The sequence below is a fragment of the Amphiprion ocellaris genome, chromosome 16, assembly GCF_022539595.1.
Source record: "Amphiprion ocellaris isolate individual 3 ecotype Okinawa chromosome 16, ASM2253959v1, whole genome shotgun sequence".
Taxonomy (NCBI): domain Eukaryota; kingdom Metazoa; phylum Chordata; class Actinopteri; family Pomacentridae; genus Amphiprion; species Amphiprion ocellaris.
In genome coordinates this window covers 16,920,324-16,939,792 of record NC_072781.1, presented here as the reverse complement: position 1 = coordinate 16,939,792, position 19,469 = coordinate 16,920,324, and the positions used below count along the sequence as shown (strand labels likewise).

The window sequence follows — 19,469 nt, the reverse complement described above, 5'->3', positions numbered from 1 at the left end:
GACAGAGAAGTAAGTGAGTCTGTTCACAACATATTTAAAAAGAAATCATGCTAATAAATTAAGTACAAAGAACCAAATTAGCCAATATAATGGAGACCACAGCTATTTAATTTGATAAGTATAACCTTGTTTAGTAACATTTCAATTATTTGAGAGCAGTCCTAAAGAATTGTCTGTAATCCCAATTATACAATCGGTTTGGAGGAAGAACATAGATGGTAATCTGGATATACATGAGTTAGGCTTTATAACTACTATTAGTAGTATTGGTGGTAGTAATAGTAATGCGACTACTACTAGTAGTAGTGGTAGTACACCAACTACTGCTGCTGATACTGGCACTGCTACTACAACTTGTAATACTATTACAAATGCTGATACTATTTCTACAACTCGAACAGCTATTTATACTACTACTGCTTGTACTTTTAGTATTATTACCACTGCTTGTACAACTATACTACAGCCACTATTAATCGTCTGGTATTTGGTTGTCAAGCTGCTGGCTCGCGTTAGTGTTTTGCTAGTGGACAACTAGTTAGCTCTCATAGACTGGAAGCTCTCAATAAGATTTAATACTGAAAAAAGAGCCAAAAACTATTCTTACCTATGAAAAGTCATTCCAGGTTTACTTGTCTCAATCTTACGACACAGTGTGCAATTGTATGTAGCACAGTGAGACGGCATACTTGTTGTTTCCTTTACCACGCTGTCTACATCAACTGAATGCACTGAAACTTTGCCCCCACTAGCTTAGCCTCGCTGCAGGCAGCTCAAAGGGGCGTGTCCTATCTACTGATTCACATCTATGGGTATGACTACCCACCCTGGACAGAAAGCCCCACCCAGAGCCATTTGATTGACAGCTCAGTCCACCAATTAAAAGCAAAGGCTTTTGTCTTTGCTTTTACTTGGTGGACTGAGGAATGGCAAAATGAAAAAGCAAATGCAAAACGGAAAAGACAATGATAAAATGGAAAAATAAAAGGAAAAAAAGCGAAAAGGGAAAAGCAAAGACAAAATTTTCCTTTTTATTTATTTATTTACTTATCTTTATATTTCCACATTTATTTTATTTTTTCTCTTTATATTTCCACATTTATTTATTTATTTCTCTTTATATTTCCACATTTATTTATTTATTTCTCTTTATATTTCCACATTTATTTCCTTATTTATTTCCTTATTTATTTATTTATATTTTATTGTGGCACTCCTGTGACTCCATACAGTAGATGGTGCTGTGCAAAACTACAAAAACCAAACAGACAAGTCCACATGTTATCTTTAAAGGTTTTTTATTCAATAAATGCAAACAAGTCTTGAACTGCAGCACAGTGTCTCCTAACAAATACAACAGAATCACACTAATAAAATATAAGAAATGGGACTACTTCAGAACTCAAACCAGATGGAAACAGTCAGCAATAAAAACTAGAGCATCAACACAGTATTCCTATACAGCTGAGCATAAGCAGCATGAACGCTACTTAGCATACAATGCCAGCATGTTACATAACAAGGAGGCGACTGAGTTGCAGAGGTCTTTTCTTTAGGATTGGCACTCTGGCAGCTTAATAATTAAGGATCCCCCAAACCACACATTATACTCTGGAGACATCCTCGTCTTATTTTTAAACAGGGACTTAAGGAAACACATTCAGCATTCAACCGGCCCTATTTTCATTTGGTGGCAAAACAAGAAGAAAAAAAATACATTTATATGCACAGTAGTGCAGATCAAAAGAAAGGCTTTCAAGCTTTTTAGCCGTCTACGTATTTTTAAATTTTCAGAATAGCAAAGCTAACACCGTAAGAAATTTTCCATTTTATTTCATTTCCACTAACTGCACAGCTACACGTCGATACAAAAAATTTGTGATGTGTACAGTTAAGCAACACTTGAAAGATGCTATCGAGCACACAAAAAAAGAAAGGCAACATTTGGGGCCGCTCTGGTGTCTCACAGCTGCTGAATGCAGTTGAGGCTGTCTACCAGAATATAGATGCTCGTGTTCAGAGATTGACTGTGACTCAGCATAGTTTGTGAATGTAACATACTAGTGTTTGTAGAGCTTTTCAGGAATGTGTGTCTGCATCGCTGCATTAGCAAAGCATCCGTGTGCAAGGCTAATATGCAAGCCACGTGGGAGTACTAAGTTGAAGAGGTCAGTGGTTTGGGCTGGAGTGTGGCTCAATACTGGTCTCTGCTTTGGCCTCAGGCTCATGGTGCATTTTGCTGAGCTGTTTAATCAGACTTTCCAACTGAGGATTCCCCCCAAGCTCCCTAATGAGCCGGTAGGCCTCTGCCTCCAAATCCCGCAGAGTGTGACGGGTGTAGGCAAACGAGCCTACCTTCTCCAGGTAGTCCACACAGTATCGTTTGATGTCCACGTTCTCTGTTCGCTGCCTCAAGATGTTCTGCACCTGGGTACTCTCCGGACGTGACCATATGGCATGAATGGTGGGGAAAGAGAACTTGCCCTCAGTCAGGTCTTCACAGAAACTCTTGTTCTCGCTGTATTCAAGAGAGCTCAAGTTGGCGTAGTCATCACGGATCTGGAAAAAGAGGCCCAGAGTGTCCAGGAGGGGTTTCAGGTCCTGTTTCCAGTCAGAGAAGAGCTGCATGAGGCCTACAGCCAGGCCAAAGAGCCCTCCAGTTTTCTGCAGCACCATGTTACGGTACTCTTGCTCAGTGGGACAGGTGTAGGTGTCTCTCCAGTGGATGTCCAGGCCCTGACCACGGTGCAGCTCCAGCAGCTGCCGTGTAAACACTCGTACAGCCTCTGGGTGCTCCAGGATCAGCACCTTCTCCAGCCCCAGAAAGTAGACATAGTTGGCTGAGTTGATGACAGAGGGAATGCCATAGATGCTGTGAGCCACAGGGAAGCCTCGACGCAGCTTGGAGTTGTCCTCAATGTCGTCTATGAGCAGGCTGGCATTATGCAGCATCTCAGTCACCTCGGTGATCACCTGAATACGACACAAACGGATCTTAACATTAATACATATAAATATGCAGAAATGATCAAAACTATTTTTGTCAAGTATCTGGAAGTAAAAACACCACAGCCTTTCCATTTTACAGTTAGTATGTGTTCTACTTTTACAAAATAATCAATACAGAAAAAAATGTAATGAATACAAAAATCCTCTCCACTAAAAACTGACAGTAACAGGTTCTCAGGAGCTCTGTGTAAATTATGCACTACACGCTTTAAACAGCAGAGGGTGCCATGTCTACACTCTTGCCTACACCGCCTCACTAGTCAAAGTCCTCATCAATAGACTAAACAGTTGTTGAAACAAACCAGGTAATGAGAGTATGAAGAGCTCAGCAAAGACACAGTTCAGACTGGAACAGATTCAGATTCTGACAGAACTGCTGCTGTTTTCATCTGCTCTGCTTGCTCCAACACTCGGATGTTGCACACAAGAGAGCAACAGTGGCTTGATGAGTTTATCAGAAATGTAGTCACATGCTGACACAATTAGAGGTGTCACTGCAGTGCTTGGTACACTTTCACCTCGTGTAAAGAACGGAATGACAAAGGCCGAGTACTTAACCTTACCATTACCACAAGTGTATTGACAAGCTCCAACAGATTTAACACAGTATGACCCTCTCTCAACCTTAACACCCATGTACTGCTGTGGTGCCTCGACAGCTATGTGGACAATGAAGAAATTCTTGCTGTGCCTTTTTCACAGCACGACGCATTTCATAGAAGGTTTATTTGCTAGAATAAGGTCAAAAAATGTAGTCCTCTTTTATCAGCGAAGTACACCGCCACAGTAAACCATCTTCTGTCCATCAGGAGGAGCCTCAGCCTGTTAAACCGAAAACAGATTTGTTTCATGTCTATGTCTGACACAAAACAGACAGGATCGCCATCAGGTGTCTGCTGTCCTGAGCTGGCTATGCAGCCTGCTGGAGTGCTCTGCTGATTTAAGGGACAAGTGGTGTGGCCTGGTAATGAAAGCTGTGTTGAACGGGGCCTGGAAGCACAAAGAGAGACTCAGTGGGTCAGGCAGATGGCCAAGGCTGGGCCAGTTGAGCAGTTTATCCGCCAAACACAACCTTTTCTTCGCCAGGGTCCCGACACTCACTCACCCTGCAACCTCAGTGAGCCACTTACAAGACAGGGGGGTTGTGGGTACAATGAATGCACACATAAAACATGAAAATGGAATCTGTAGACAAAAAACATTACGAAACATTCAAAGGTTCATTGCAAACATGCTGTTGTGTTTGTGAATTGCATTCCTCTGCCTGGATAAAGGAACAAGGGCACAATCAAAGTAGAATTTGAAATTCACATCAACAACAGTTTCAGATAACAGCAGTTTTCAAACCTAAACACAAGCACAGACAATTTTCAAGTTTCAGACTTTAAAATGTTCTCCACTCTAATTAGTCAGGCTGTCACTGCATAATACAACTGTTTAAGTGCTGAGTGCAATCACTGCTTTCTCAAGACTTTATTGATTATCACCAGAGGTTACTAATGCAGAAACTCTGTTTGCCAAAGCTACAATCAGTGATCCATTAAAAATTCCTTTACAGAAATGCACGTACTACGTCCAATATCTTGAGGGGAAATAACTGAAAAACACAATTCAGCTGTGTGCTGGCATAAACCTGTCTCACTTCGAGGTACTACAACAGGCGCCAACCACAAGTACACCCAAGTCAGACTGCAGCACTGCTGAAGTCTAGCCAAGGATTTAACATGGTCATCCCACATGATCACACACACCTACTGGATTGTGTCATTCAAAAACACACCACTTTTAGTGTCTAAATAAAACAAAATGATTTTCAAGAAGCAATGTTATAAGCCTAATGTGGAATTGATTTTTTTTTTTGTTTTAAATACTGTTGGTTGTTGATTTTTTTCTCCCTCATCAATTGTGGCACTGATTGGGGCATGCAGCAGCATATTGTTGTTGATGCTGTGAAGTGGAGGATAAATTTTCTAAAATGTGGATAATGGAGCTCTGAATTAATTAACTGCCAACACACAGAATTAATATACTTTTGAGAATTAAAACATGAACAGTTCGGGAAAATAGAGGAGCTATTTCTTGCGGTGAATGCCATTATTTATTGAGTATAGATATTGCTTGTGGTGGCATCTGCTAATTAAGCACATCACAGATGAAATGTGTAAGGATCTCTCTTCTTAAATACTGCAGCTAAGCTTTGCTGAGAAAACTCGGCAATACAGATGCATTACAAATCAACTATGTAGCCTGATCCAGGTTTTACTGTGATACAATCTTCTCCTTCTTATCTCTTCCATGTGATGATAACCCTCCAACACACTACAGGTTATATCCAGACACTATCTAGCTTCTATATTGTCTATGTGAACCTGTCACCCAGTTTCTCATTATTTTCTCAGAGGCAGCTATGTTCTAATCTCTCTGTGTCACTTTCAAGCACACATGAAGCACCAAGCCCGAGGCAGCAGACACTCTCATGAACACATATTTTCACATAAAACGAAGACAGTATATAAAACTAACCTTTCTACAACGTCAGAAAGAACAAAAGGAAGTCAGTCAGCTAAAGGTTGCAAGGCACCTGATAAACACGGGGAATTTCCCCAAACATCCACAACCTGTGCTCTACTGCACAGTACAGAAGCACATATAGTGCCTTAATAAAAAAAATAATAAAAAAATGCAGTGCCAGATGAATGAGACAGAGCCCCCCTGTTGCTGCCTCCATCTATCTGAAGGTATGGTTGTTTCCATGGCGGCGACTCCTTGGCAGCAGTGTGCTAATGATGACGAGAGGAGCACTCTCAGTCTGTATGATGGGTTCAGCAGGAGTTTACAGAGCTGCTACACAGAGATGGAGGGAGCCATGGGGGGAGACGGGTCTTTGATACGTGATGTAGATTTAAACCGCAACTACCCACTGTACCATTGCGGTGAAGTTCTGTCTAAAGTGAAATTATCAGGAGAACATAAGTAGACTTGGATACAATCTGCATACGAATGCAAGCCGTACGAACCGACAACGAATCAAGAACTTGTCAAACAAAAAACTCTCAAGCAACATGTCATTTTATCTTCAAGGAGAATACGTGCTCTTGAACTGAAAACGTCAGCACTTCAATCAAGAAACAGAGCTATAGCCAATGTGAAAACAATCAAAAATGTCACTTTGAATGTTGAGTCGCTCCTTTTATTCATTTTTCAATCTGAATTCATTCATTTGAAGACATGCTACCCACTGTATCAGCAGTGTGAAAGCTGTGATTAAATATCTCTCTACTGATGCCAAGTGTAAGATGGATGCTGCTGCAGGGGAAGGTCTGACATGATAGGACTGATCTGTAATATCTAATAATTCCTCAGGAAAGGCTGACAATTTTATTACTCTTTCACATGTATGCACTTATTTTTTATTTGAGGCCTAAAATCAGACATCCCAACAGGAGAGGCCTTTTCTCTGTAGACTAGACAGTGAAATGACCACAGGACACAGCAGTATGACCTCTGAGCTTTGCAGCAGAACCAGGATTCCTCTGCTTGGGGAGGGTTTATAAAACATTCAGGACAAAGGGAGACCTGTTGAACGGCAAATGTAATGAGACCTGACAGGCTCAGCATTTAGCATTCTGCACCATGAAAGGAATGTAGATTCAGAAAACACAGATTAGATATGTTTCCGTATCTTTGACACTGCACACACAAGACAAGTATTGCGTCACTACAATGCTAATGCTATCAGTGCAATAAGGTCAATTACGTGATCTGCCTTAGGGGACAATGGTGAGGGTCCTACTCAATAAAACCAATAAATCCTGAATGGCTATTCTGAAATTACTTTTAACTGTGGAAAAGAAGGAATGCCTGCGACAGCCTGCTATCTGTATATGTTCTTCTGCTGCAGTCTAATTGAGCAGCATCCAAGAAAATGTTACAACACAGTACTGGATGAGTGGAGGCACAGGTTTTCACCTGGGAAGCTGTCTGTGGCTTGAATCATACTAATCCTTTTCTCACAAAGGTGATAAGGAGCACAAGAAGCTGAAAAAACAGTCATGTCCCACTGAAGATGAATCTGGGTACAGTATGTCTTAAACGCATAAACAAACAATCTCTAAATGCTGCCAAATACCTCCTTCAAACTACTGCATCATCTAGAATGCACTGTATAGAAGTACAAGTAGCTACCACAACCTACCTACTTTGATTCAAAGAGTATTAAATAAATGGATTTTAAGGTTTCTTTAACTCTTTGAACCCCAAAACCCTCCAGCAGGTTTAGAAGGCCTGCTGTCTGTAAAAAAAAAAATTACCAACACCGTATCATTTATTAGAGTCAGAATCACATAATACCGAAAGAATCATCAGATTTTCAATTTTCTGATGGTCCTTTAACTAAAAAACAGTGATGTTGCATTTGGTCTGCAAAAAGAAAATATCTAAGCCTAAAATTGTGATTCATCTACTTGTCATTTTAAAAGCAAACACCAAGAATAAAGTATTTGCAGTGACCAGATTCTGTAAAATTAATTAATCAATTAATAAAAATAAAGTCTGTGTTCGTCGGTAAAACTGAGAATCCACAAGTGACTCAAGTGCAGCCAAGTGACAAAGAAATCAGGGACTTTTCAGAACTACAGGCTGTGTTTGCACAGAGCAGATAGGATGCAAATAAATTGAAATTGTTAAAATAAACTGTAAAATATCTATATATTTAGAACAAGAATTAGCAACTCCTGTGGGAACTTGGAAAAAATTGGTACATTTTGATTCCATTTTTTTGTAAACAGAAATTCAACTTTAGCTTTTTCTTTTTCCAGTTATTTCTGACATTATGACGTTGTTATACTGCACAAAACAGATTTTTGAGTTCTTTCTAGCTCTAGCCATGGCTGTGCTGATTCCACAGAGGTGGAGGATTTTATGTTGCAGAGCAAAATGAACCCACACTAAGTAAAAATGTGGCATGAACAAAAAATGCTAGAAACTGCTTGGGTTTTAGAGAGTTGAAAAAGGCCATTATACTCCATTATTATTATCATTATGCAACCAGTGTTAATGACAAATCAAACGGAACTCAGGGGAAAAAAAACTAAAAAACACAGTGCTTTAGAGTCTTGGAAATGAACCAGTTTCTGAAATCTTGGCTCCACAGCTCGCATAGACAAAGTTAAACTGCTTAGAAAAGAAAGAACACCTTGCTTTTTTCCCCCTCCAGAAACAGTGCACTTTTTCATAAAAAACTCAGTTTGATAGAGACCGTGCCTTTTAAAAGCTCATTTACATTCACTGACCTATTCTAATAGATTTTTGTCCTTTTCAAAAGACGTAGAGGAGCATTAAGAGGAGAAAGAAAGACAGCATAAGGCAGACGCAAAATTCAGACTTGGGATGGGTGAATAGTGAACTTGCTCACCCAGTCCTCTGAGTAATAGCATTAGAAGGGGTGGCGTTGGGCGTCACATGACCAGCAGCACACAAACTCATGAAAACAATGATGTGTGCAGACCGTGAGCACCAAAACAAGAAATGGAAATTGATGGGAGGGAAAATATAGTAGATAAAGTAAACCTATAAACTCGCTGGCACTAAAGCTTTTATCAAAACAAACTGGCATTTTAAATTGTGAGCATTTTTTGCCAGCCACATTCTTAACACACACAACAAACTGGAGAGCAGACTCTAGGCAAAACCATCATGACTATACTAGAAGCAATCTGCAGTTCTATGCAAGATTTAAAAGCAGACAAAGGAGTGTGTGGAAATCCTATCATGTGGCAAACAGTAAACAAAAAACTGTTTTTGTGTGCAGGTCTACCATCTTCTTGGTTTCATGAAAACCGATTTCGAAAAATGGCAGTATTATATGTCTATTGTGTTGCACTTCAATTTTGTATGTATTGTAGCCAACAATGGCATTGTTAGCTGGCATTGGTTCACATATTTAATTAATTCTGGGCAACATTTTTATGTAAATTATTCTTTAGTCAAGTTTAATAAGAGTTACTTTGTTCTGTTCTGGGGGCGATGACTGCGTCATAAAAATGGGTAAATGTGAACACAACATAGCATGCCCTGATCTGACACAGTTGGATATTGTTATTCACATCAGCCTTTCTCTTAACCCACAAACCCTGATGAACTCTCTAGTTCCTCCAACTGGCTCAACAGCCATTCACCAGAGCAACGTGAGACCTTTTTGAATCATTGCATATAATGTGTGGCGTGGGTGGCAATTCAGGCATTTGAAACTGAGCTAACAGATCGTGTCTTATTGCAAACCTCACAATCATCTCAAACTCTTAATCAACTGACTGCATGTAACGTAAACAGGGTCACTAGTCATGCCAAACCCACAACCAATTGTGGTGCCACCCAAATCTGCAGCTCCATGGAGCTTTCTGCCTGCTACTGATTTCTTGTTTGGTTTTTTGGGTCCACAGCTCTACTATATAATGTATAAACCCGCTGTCTATAGCCAGCCTAGCACCAAACAAACAAACAAACAAACAATCAGTATGGGCAAACTGCACTCAACTTAAATAATTCATGAAATCCACAATAGGAAAAGAAAGGGAATTTTTTTAAAAAATCTACAGATGTCACAAATATAGAAAAGGATCCTCAGCTGCAATAATAACCTACTTGAAAAGAGAATTACAGATAATTTTTTCTATTCTACTTATTTTATTTGTGGCCCCTTTCTCTTTTACAATCAAAGACACCAAGTACCATCACACCTCATCACAGAAAGACAGGGGATTAATATCCACACTTACCACATACAGTTCAAAACTACCAGGCAAAATAGGAAACTGCACCTCTGGACCAGAAGGTAAGGCTAAAGGTATACATTCAGCGTCCGCGTTGGTCTATAGGATGTAAATGTTGTCCCCAAATCTGCAACAGTTCACACAGATTCCTCCGTGGACACTCGCATCCAGCCAAAAACTTGTGTGCACTAGAAAAGCAGTACTGTGCATGGATGGAATACGTAGACACTAATCTACTGAGCATGTATGGAACAGTGCTCCCAGTGGACTGCAAACAGACTAGAAGTAGCATAACAACAACAACAACTACGCTTCCATGGTGTCTGCAGCTGTCCACATCACCAAAGGATAAAATCATAAATAAATATTTTTTCACAAGCCAGAAAAAAAACATGGCTGAGGAACTTTCAGAGTATTACTAAGTATTTTGGACAAGGCACTGTTTACACAAAAGAAAGATAATAATATTACTAATTTTACATTAAACAAGGTAGCAAAGCTCTTAAGTTATAGTTATAGTAGGCCATAAAGTAATACTAAAAATGACTTCTTGAAACAGCTTTGGGAATTCCCTTCACTATGACAAATCTATTCTATCTTGGCAACGGAAAGCATCTTGTTGAGCAATCTCTTGAAACATGGAGAAGATGGAGACTTCCAGTTCAGTAATACTGATGTCACATTGATGTATTAACTACAACCAGCCCTGCTGTTGTTGTTTACTTGGAGCAACAAAATATTGCCAAATTACAGCCTGGCTGTTAGACCCATATTGTTGTAAACAAATAAAGTACAGCACAGCAGAAACTACTTAGTGCCAGAAAAACTGTGACAGTGATCCTTCAGCAGTACTACATCTATAGCATAAAACTACAGATATCCTGATCTGACCTCAATGATCTGACGTGAATGATTCAGACTACTCTACATTTTTTAAACTGTATTGTTTGGTATTGGTTTTATTGAGTGGGAACTTAAACCCAACCCTTGGTTCACGTCCACAGTCACACAGGTGCCTAACGGGAGAGCACAATTCTTGTCCATCTTTTGCAGCTTTTGGCACCACGGTACACCCCATGCTCAAACCACCTCAGACCCTATTGGAGTTTTACAAGTTTTGCAAATGCCTACATAAAATAAAGGGATGGCTTAGATCCAGAAATGTTTTCTTTCATTATAGAACAACTCTGTACACAGGCCAAGCCTTCTTCCCACAATCCACCGGACACTAAGACTCCTTGTAATGACAACTTAGGACATCAAATGTTTAGCACTTACAGAAGTAAATCTTTTTTAAAAAATGTGATGCTTTGGTTTGACACTCAATGCTCGAGAAATATGATTGAGGAAGGTGATATTTAGTTTGGCGCTGAAGGAATCACGCAGATTTGTTATCTATGTTAAGATCACAAATGCAGCACAGTCTCCCCTATCCCTCCACTCCAGAAACACTCCATTAGTGCAGGTTCGAACAAGTGATTGTATCCTATAAGGGTGTGTACTGAGACATTTGACAGTCCCTTTTTTTTTTTTTTATTTCATTCAAGCTCTTTAGAGGGTTTCTGAGAATGAAATTATGGCAAAGTAGTTTGTAGGAAGCCAGTGCTCCGGAAAAGAGGAGCAGTGGGAGGGAGATCTCTGAAATTGACATGGATTCAATTTTTAACCATAGAGTGGAAACAGCCCACCAGGAATCACCAGGCAAAACCCACTGCCAGAAGGTGACAGCCCTTGCATTTGCAGCCCAGTAGTTATGCCTGAATGTAGGAAAGGCATGGCCACCTTTGTTTACATTCTATTATAAGTGGGTTTTAGACATGCAAGGTGGTTTATTTGCCTGTCAAATGAGAAGATAACAGATTCCAGTTGTTTAAAGACAGACATCTATAAATAGTTATGGAGATGTTGGAAAAGGTACAAGATTATTATGGCATCATTGACAGGAGAAATGGTACTTTTAGTTTTTCTATTTTGTCCAGGAAATCAATTTCATTGAAAAACAGGAATGTGGATGAATATGTCAACGTCGGCCAACAAGTGTCCAGGATGAAGATCTCTAACATCTAAAATGATTCATATAAAAAAAAAAAAAAAAAAAAGCTTTTTGGAAAAGCTGCAAAAAGTTCATGCTAGATAAATCTGATCAATGCCATTCACGTTTTTTTTTGTGAAACTCCTCATTTCCTTGAATCTCTACAACAGAGGTGAAAAGTGCAAAGTCAGAATGGCCCATAAAGCCATAATAGGAACATTAATAGGAAATACACCAGGTCGAAATATACCATAAGCCTTCTGTAATAAATCATTACTGCTCTAAACTCCACACCCAAGCTTCACATTTACATTTGGTTAAGAAAAATTCAGCTGACAAAATGCTCATGTTGCATTATAAAATAAATTGCCTGTTCCAAACGAGCACAGCACCATTTCACCTTCTGGGACCTGTCTGCGGCAAATAAACATCAAACACCTTTGAATGTTAAGAAGCTTGAAATGGACCATTTCTCACCTGCAGTTTGTCGTCTGGGACATTGAGCCAGTGGTTAAATGCCTGGGCAAGTTTTGTCCTCACCTGCTTTCCTGCAGAAAGAGCAGAGCAGACAGTCAAATGGTTATAAAGTCAAAAGACATACACAGTGTGGTATGCAAAGTAAAACTCGAAAAAAATCCTTTAACTGCATCCTCCACAATTAATATTGTTGCATTCACTCTGAAATAGAAATTTCATTCTTACTGCTTAGACTTTGCTGCCACTAGTTTTTTTTGTTTAGTTTGTTTTTTCTGTTTTTGTCCTCGTGTTGCCAACATTAAAGAACGCACATCTTCTATGTCAGCACAGCTGTTGGATGAACATTACATACTTCCAGAGCGACCAGCTTTTAAAAACTGTGTTTTAGAACTTTAAGTCAGCATTGCACCAAACTCACCCTGTAGTGTTGCAGCTACAGGGCGCTCTGCAACAAGCATCTTTAGTGTCTAGTGTGGTCAATAAAATATTGGCCTCACACAACTTACCAAAAACAACTGAAGAAGACGTTGACATGAGGGTGAACACTGAAACTATTAACATTAGTACATTAGCTGTTGCAGAGCTCTTACCTGACTAGAACACTAAGAAGTTGCAGGTCTACATGAAGCACAGGAAGTTTTTTGTTGTTCAAAGACAAAGTTCAGGCCTCTCTTTGTTTGGCCCTATTGAACTCCGCTGTAAAGCTCTTTCCACTAAGTGGTCACAGCCACAATCTAAACAATGGAGGTTAGCAAAGAGTATAAAGCTGAATAAAAATAGGTACAGTCCAGACCTTAAGATTTGGGCGCTACGTGATTAAAAAAAACACTATTTCTCACTCGTGATTCCGACAGTATCATCACCCACAGACTCACATTCAAGCAAATACTTGAATTAGAATTAGAATTAGAAGTAGAATGGCTTTATTGTCATCATACATGGCATGATGAAAATATAAATAGCTTCCGCTGGACGGTGCACAACAACAACCAATAAGAAATAAAATATCAAGATTAAATAATAATAATAATAAAATCAAATGTACATATATAACAAAACAATAATAAAAATGACAACATCTGCAAAGGAGGCCAGATATATACAATATGGGAGGTAAATGAAATGGAATAAGAACCAGTAGAATATGATAAATATGTTATGAAATTGCACGAAAGCAGCAAAAAGTGACATTGTGCATTCAGGTGGACAGGTGTTTGGAGTTCAGGAGTCTGATGGACCATGGGTAGAAACTGTTCCTAAGCCTGTTTGTTCTGCATTTTGAGGATCTCAGTCTCTTCCCTGATAGCAGCAGGCTGAACAGCTTCCGGGCAGGGCACTTTAATGCAGAATCCACTGTTTTATCTCAAGTTCAGTCTGATGAAACAGAGTTCTAGACTGTACATTTTCCCAAACTATGGCAATAACACATAGGGTAAAAACAGTAGAAATCACTGGAAAAGTTCTGTTGCAACTCTTTAAAAATAACTAAATCTTATGAGCTTAAATGACACAGTGACACTGCCTTAGAGGAAACATCCCAACTAACTGAGATCCCAAGCACATGTCCTATTTACCCAAATAAAAATCTGGTGTTAGGTCAGTCTTTTCTCAACTGACAAAAAGTGACCAATCAAAACTGAAGAAACAAAAAAAGACTATCTCCAAAACAGCAGATAGTGGCCGTTTGGTAAAAAGAAATTTGAAGTGAATACGTAAATACAACCCATATTTAAGTAAAATCAATATGACAAGACTATTCATGTTTAAATCATCCTCTACTGATTCTACAGTGAAAATTAAAATGAAAATCATACGACTTAAGCCATGACAAAATAACACCCTTAACAAATTGTAACCATATAACCTGCAACACAAGTACATATTTTTAAAACTGAAACAAAATCATTCAGAACTTTGACTTATGTATGTTTACGGCTCCAGAACAGTGCAAAACAAAATTAAAAAAAAATGTGTTTTGTTATATGAACTGAATAAGTTATATTTTATTGTGAATATACCTTACGAATAATAAGATAATTCCCTTTTCCACTATCTGTTTTTGAGGATAAGAAACAGTTTAAGACTCATCCTTTGGAAAGTTTCCCTGAGATACCATTAGTCTAAGGAAAAAAGGTTCCTCATTACTTTACTCTCATAAAAAGTGAAACATGAAATACTGCAATACGCAAAACCCACATTTGTGTATCTTGTCTATCAGCCACTGACTCACACTCTCTGCTATCGGGCTCTTCAAACAGTCAGAATCATTTTTTCTCACAGTTAGCATTTTTTAGACAGTCTTTTTGAGCTCATCATCCATAATACCTGTAGTTCTTGGCTATCTAACAGCCTTTACTCTGTCTCATTTATGCAATTAAGACATCAGGAGACACTATAAACTCATTTTTCCTTATCAATAATTTATTTTGTCCACTGGAAAACACATTAAACAAGCCTTCAGAAAGAAGGGGGCCCACTAGCCTACAACCCAAAATGGAACACTCTCTGTAAAAAACAACGTTACTCTGGTGCTCTGTCAGTTCAAAAAGAATATTTCATGTTGAGAACACGTATTTGTCTAGACCTTCAATGCAAGATGAGATAAACTTCTTCACACCTAATTTTCAGAATGTGGTAATTGTCATCCTATAAGCCACAGCAGTAATATGCCGTTATATGAAATCAAATCAATCACCATTCAGATGCATGCCTGGGTGTCTCCACCTCTTCCGTGACCCCGCAGTCACTGAGAGGGTTAAAGACTCACCTGGAAGTTGCAACAAGTACTTGTATGGTTCCAACAAGATTCGGTCAGAGGCGGCCTCCATATCACCATCCACCACTTCAAGTCTACACAAATCTATATTGGAGAATGAAGAACACAAAAAAGTGAGAAAAATCAAAAACAGTTCTGAAGGAGAGTCTTTTATTTTTTAAGATAAACGAGCAGTCTGTAGTGTAATGCAATCTAATGGGGTTTGTACACTCTGCAGTCTCATAAACCTCTTAAAGATCAAACTAAAAAGAAGATGGGGGCATTGTTTAGAACAATGAAGATCAGTAATGCTTTCAAAATGGCATTTTCATGTTTTCAAGGAACAGGCTTCTGTACTGATAAAATGATTATTTAACTGATTCACATCTGGCAAGTGAAAAAACTAAAAGAATGCTTTTTTGGTCTTTACAAGACTTTACAACAGAGATATTCAAAATGTGAAAAAAAATAAAAGCTGAAATGCATAAACTGACAAAAAGGAGAAATATAGAAGAACACTTTTAAAAAGAAACAGAGTTTGCACTTCACCTTACATCTTCGAGCTGTGTTGTTTTTAATAATCTGATTGCAGAAAAATTGTTACATTTCAATTGATTACATATGACTTTCTGATATGATGCAGCAGCAGCTTCAAACCACAAGAAGGAGTCACCATCTAGTGTGTTGTTTAGGCATCAACTTAGAGAAATAACTGTGATATTATTGAGCTGTGAATGATAAAAAAAGGGTTGGTGTACGTCAAGTATGACACTAAAGTAAACAGAAGTAGTGATGAAGTGTATACATCTGATATATTCATCTCAGGTTACTTGTAGCTGCTATTTCTCACTTTAAATAAGCTCTTAACTGATAGACTGGGGAACAAGGGTTTTGTAAACAGAATCTTTGCACAAGAAATTGCAAAAACAGTGCGTTGACATGACAAGAACAATATCAGACTCTAAGGATGTTTTGTTTACTGACATTGGACATAACTGCAAAATGGTGTTACACACTCAAGTAGCATAGTACATAAGAACTGCGGAGTTATCATTTGCCAGGGGCACTTTTACCTGACAGTTACACTTTTCGGATAAAGAAGCACCTAAATGTGACACAAGAAAGAAAAGTATGCTTGATAAGCATCACATTTGAAATGTCCTAACTCATTTAATGTGAGACACGTGCGAAACCTCTTGCGCACAGTGACACACAGATCATCCATCACATGGTTGTATAATTTAAAATAATTACTAGTGAATCACAAAAAATGCTGAGGAGTGACTTAGCTGCACAATAGTTCGTGAAAGCTAAGGATCATCATAAAAGTCCCTCACAATCATTCTATAATATTATTAGGGAACTACATTTCGTAATCTGTTCACGGGTTGTTCAGTGTAATTACACACTTAACTGTTACAACCTATTATTTTCTTTCTTGGACGTGTCTATATAAAGTGCTTAACTACAGTTAATCACATTTCAATAAATGGCTATTTTCTTTTAAAATAGAACCATTTCTCAGTTCAACTGTATATATATTCCACATTCTTACATTTTAAATGCAGTGACCCTGACATTTAACCAAAAAGACAATGCAAAGTAATACTGAGAATGTGTTTTTACATCAAGTTTTTCCTTCATGCTGCTTTCTTTAAAGTAAGAACGTAACAATAAACACTATTATTGAATTTTAAGCTACACATACCCAGCAGAGCTTTAGAATAAAACTACTGCTGTGACATTTTGCAAGATGTGTGGGCTGAACTCCACCCACCTTGGCTGCTGTCTGTCAGTCTGCGGACTAACCGGTCCTGTATTCCGGTTAGCCAGGCGGCTAGTTAGCTAGCGTTAGCAGGCTAACATAAACGCGTCGGTATACCTCCATTGAGCATCTATCTCTTTGTTTTTCTAAATAAAATGTTCCACTTCTCCGCCGGTCGAGAAAGGCACACGATACGACCGTCACATCCGTACATTCATAGCACTTTAGGCTGGTGTACTTCTGGCTAATTCCCCTCAAGCTATACTAAACACGCTACCGTTATCGTTGCGCACTGCACAGACACTTTCCAACACGAGCTGATTTTGATGAGCTACATATATATGCTTCGGCTACGTTACAGAGCAGGCGCAGAGTGACTGTAACATGGGCGCCCCACACACTGTGGTGTTGCAGTTATATATCTACATAGCCCGGTAAACACATCTGAGCTGTGGAGACATAGGAAACACTATCTTTCTATTACCGGACTAGTCTGTGATACATATCGAACACACATGTTTTCCTAAACTGGGGTTTGTAGTTTTCAGCATTTTTTCTCTCTGTATTGTGACAACCACCCAGTAGGATTACTTCGTACACTTTACCATAGATATTTTTCTCTCGGATCAACGAATCGTGTGCAACTAAGGCGTTTTCCTTCACTGTATCATCCAATGAACCAGCTCGCCTTTCTGGAAGGCGGGACAAACGTCCCGTCGATCATTCTCAGGAGGCGGGGTGTAGATCACAGAAAGAGCTAGGCTAGAGGAGCTACTCAACAAGGCAAACAGCAGCTCTCTGCGAAAACCACTTTTACCCATCCGCATCCAACATCAACCGGGGGCCAACGGACGACGTTAAAACCTGTCAGCTTTTTCACATAAATGTTCCTATGGATTACTAATACACTTTCGTCGAAAAGCATAAGTGTTTCTCAACTTGACAGCATAGGTAAGGCTGCTTTTGTTCGGCAAAGCCATCGCTATTTTGAACATTTTTACTAGCTTGCTTCCCTGCTGCTACCAAGCCAACCTTGACGTTAGCTAACTTGTTAACTAATGCTGTGTTGTGTTTAGGGGGCTTTTGGGGAATGAATGAATTGGGCGACTGGACAGCAAAAAGCTGACGGCCGAAAATACAGAAAAAACTTGGTCAGCTCGATAACAAAGTTATGCTGTAGCCAGCCAAATTAAGCTGATGAGCACAGTGAGAGGTTATGCTACTCCGAGGGCGAATAGTTTCAAGTGTGCTGGACAAGCACCGGAGTGTTGTGTTGTTGAGCGGAGGAATCCTCGGGGAGGTTGTCGTCGAGCAGCGCCTGTCATGGTGTTCCTTAATAGCCGTCAAAAGTGATATTACACGAAACAATTTGCCACTGGTATACGCTCGACATCGTTGCAGGATGTGATTTGTCGACCGCCGAGCTAAACGGTGTAGTTTAACAGGTAAACTGCATTGTCAGGCTTTTCTTTTGTGCCACCAGTATCGTTAGCTTCTTAACGATTGACTTGTCCAGTGTAGGCTGGACCAGATGGGCTACCTCGTATCAAGAAACTCATCAGTTGTGGCTGTAAAACCAGACTAATTTCGCTCTGCTAGAGAGGACTGGTGTTATTCTCAATGCTGCGTGTGCGTGACCAGTATTTTTGCACATTTCCGTAACTGGCAGCATAGAAAACTGGGGAGGAATCATCAGTGAGGTTTAAATGGTGCTCGACGCTTTGGTTAGCCATGGTGCCAGGTTTTAGGACGGGGGGATAAGGCGATCGAGACTCGGGCTTATTGTTGGTAGTGGTCAGTCACTCCACTCGCAGCGGCTGGTCTAGCAAATTGTCTGGGGCGGATGACATTGTATCCTCCGCGATCATTCAACGCGACCACAAACGAGGGCTGCGACCTTGGCTTCTCTTCTAACAATAAAAAAAATGTTGTGCAGGATTTAACGCGATGTCGCTGCGTTGCAAAGTCTTCCTCGAGATTGACCTTGTTGCGAACCGTTCCGTCGACTTGTTTCTTTGTCAGAGGCAGCAACCCTCGCTCATCGCTGCTGAGTGAACAGTCAGCGAAATGCCAGACCAGTCGATAAAGAGAACATTTTGTGAGGAGAGAAAGTGACTTTTAATCGCGACTGCACGGCACGATCCTCACTTTGTTCCGACTTAACGTTGTTATTACGACACGGCTGGGAATATGACATTTGTGTGAAGGTCTGGCTCGGTGGCTGTGTTATTATCGCTCTATTTTTGCTGTCGAGTGGACTCTGCAGAGCGCAGCGCACCGAGACAAGGGGGAGAAGCGAAAACGAACGCTCTCGGAGCAGATTTCCTGCTCTGAAAATTAAAAAAAACCAAAGAGATCCGTCTCCGGAGAAAGAAATGGCTCTGATACGGTCAGGTGAATTGCGATCAGCGTTCCCGCAATTTCCAGTGTTTGTGCGCTCAAGTGTTTTCTCCTTTTTAGCCGACTGTCAGCTACAGAAATGGCGTCATCCTCTGCTGTAGTGTTGGTAGAGTCAGTGCAGTGCAGACGGCACCACGCTGCTGTACTCGGAGAACCGAGCGGCTTTTCCTCACTGTCTGTCACTTCATCTTAAACATTATCTCTGCATTTGTGCTCAACCGACACGAGACTCTCGCTGCTTTGGCCAGCGACTAGTTACTG

The 19,469-nt window shown here is 39.8% G+C and overlaps 2 protein-coding genes across 6 annotated transcripts in view; one reads left to right on the top strand and one right to left on the bottom strand.

Annotated features, from left to right (window-relative positions):
• Nucleotides 1-1,281: 1,281 nt before the first annotated feature.
• Nucleotides 1,282-17,187, bottom strand: ggps1 (geranylgeranyl diphosphate synthase 1). The gene is made up of 4 exons (XM_023278027.3): nucleotides 16,821-17,187; nucleotides 15,056-15,148; nucleotides 12,289-12,359; nucleotides 1,282-2,973 (listed from the first exon to the last, which is right to left on the bottom strand). The coding sequence occupies exons 2-4, from the start codon at nucleotides 15,114-15,116 to the stop codon at nucleotides 2,170-2,172; spliced, it is 936 nt and encodes a 311-aa protein (XP_023133795.1). The 5' UTR covers nucleotides 15,117-15,148; nucleotides 16,821-17,187; the 3' UTR covers nucleotides 1,282-2,169.
• A 380-nt stretch (nucleotides 17,188-17,567) lies between these two features.
• The window catches only part of arid4b (AT-rich interaction domain 4B), a 44,962-nt gene continuing 43,060 nt past the window's right edge, over nucleotides 17,568-19,469 (top strand). For 3 of the 5 annotated variants that reach the window (XM_023278012.3, XM_023278011.3, XM_023278010.3), the window contains exon 1: nucleotides 17,568-17,759. The gene's annotated coding sequence lies outside the window, so the exon portion shown is untranslated. Of the gene's footprint in view, nucleotides 17,760-18,154; nucleotides 18,254-18,670; nucleotides 19,203-19,469 lie in introns of those variants that run through there. The other 2 variants (XM_055018426.1, XM_055018425.1) reach the window with 2 other exon arrangements.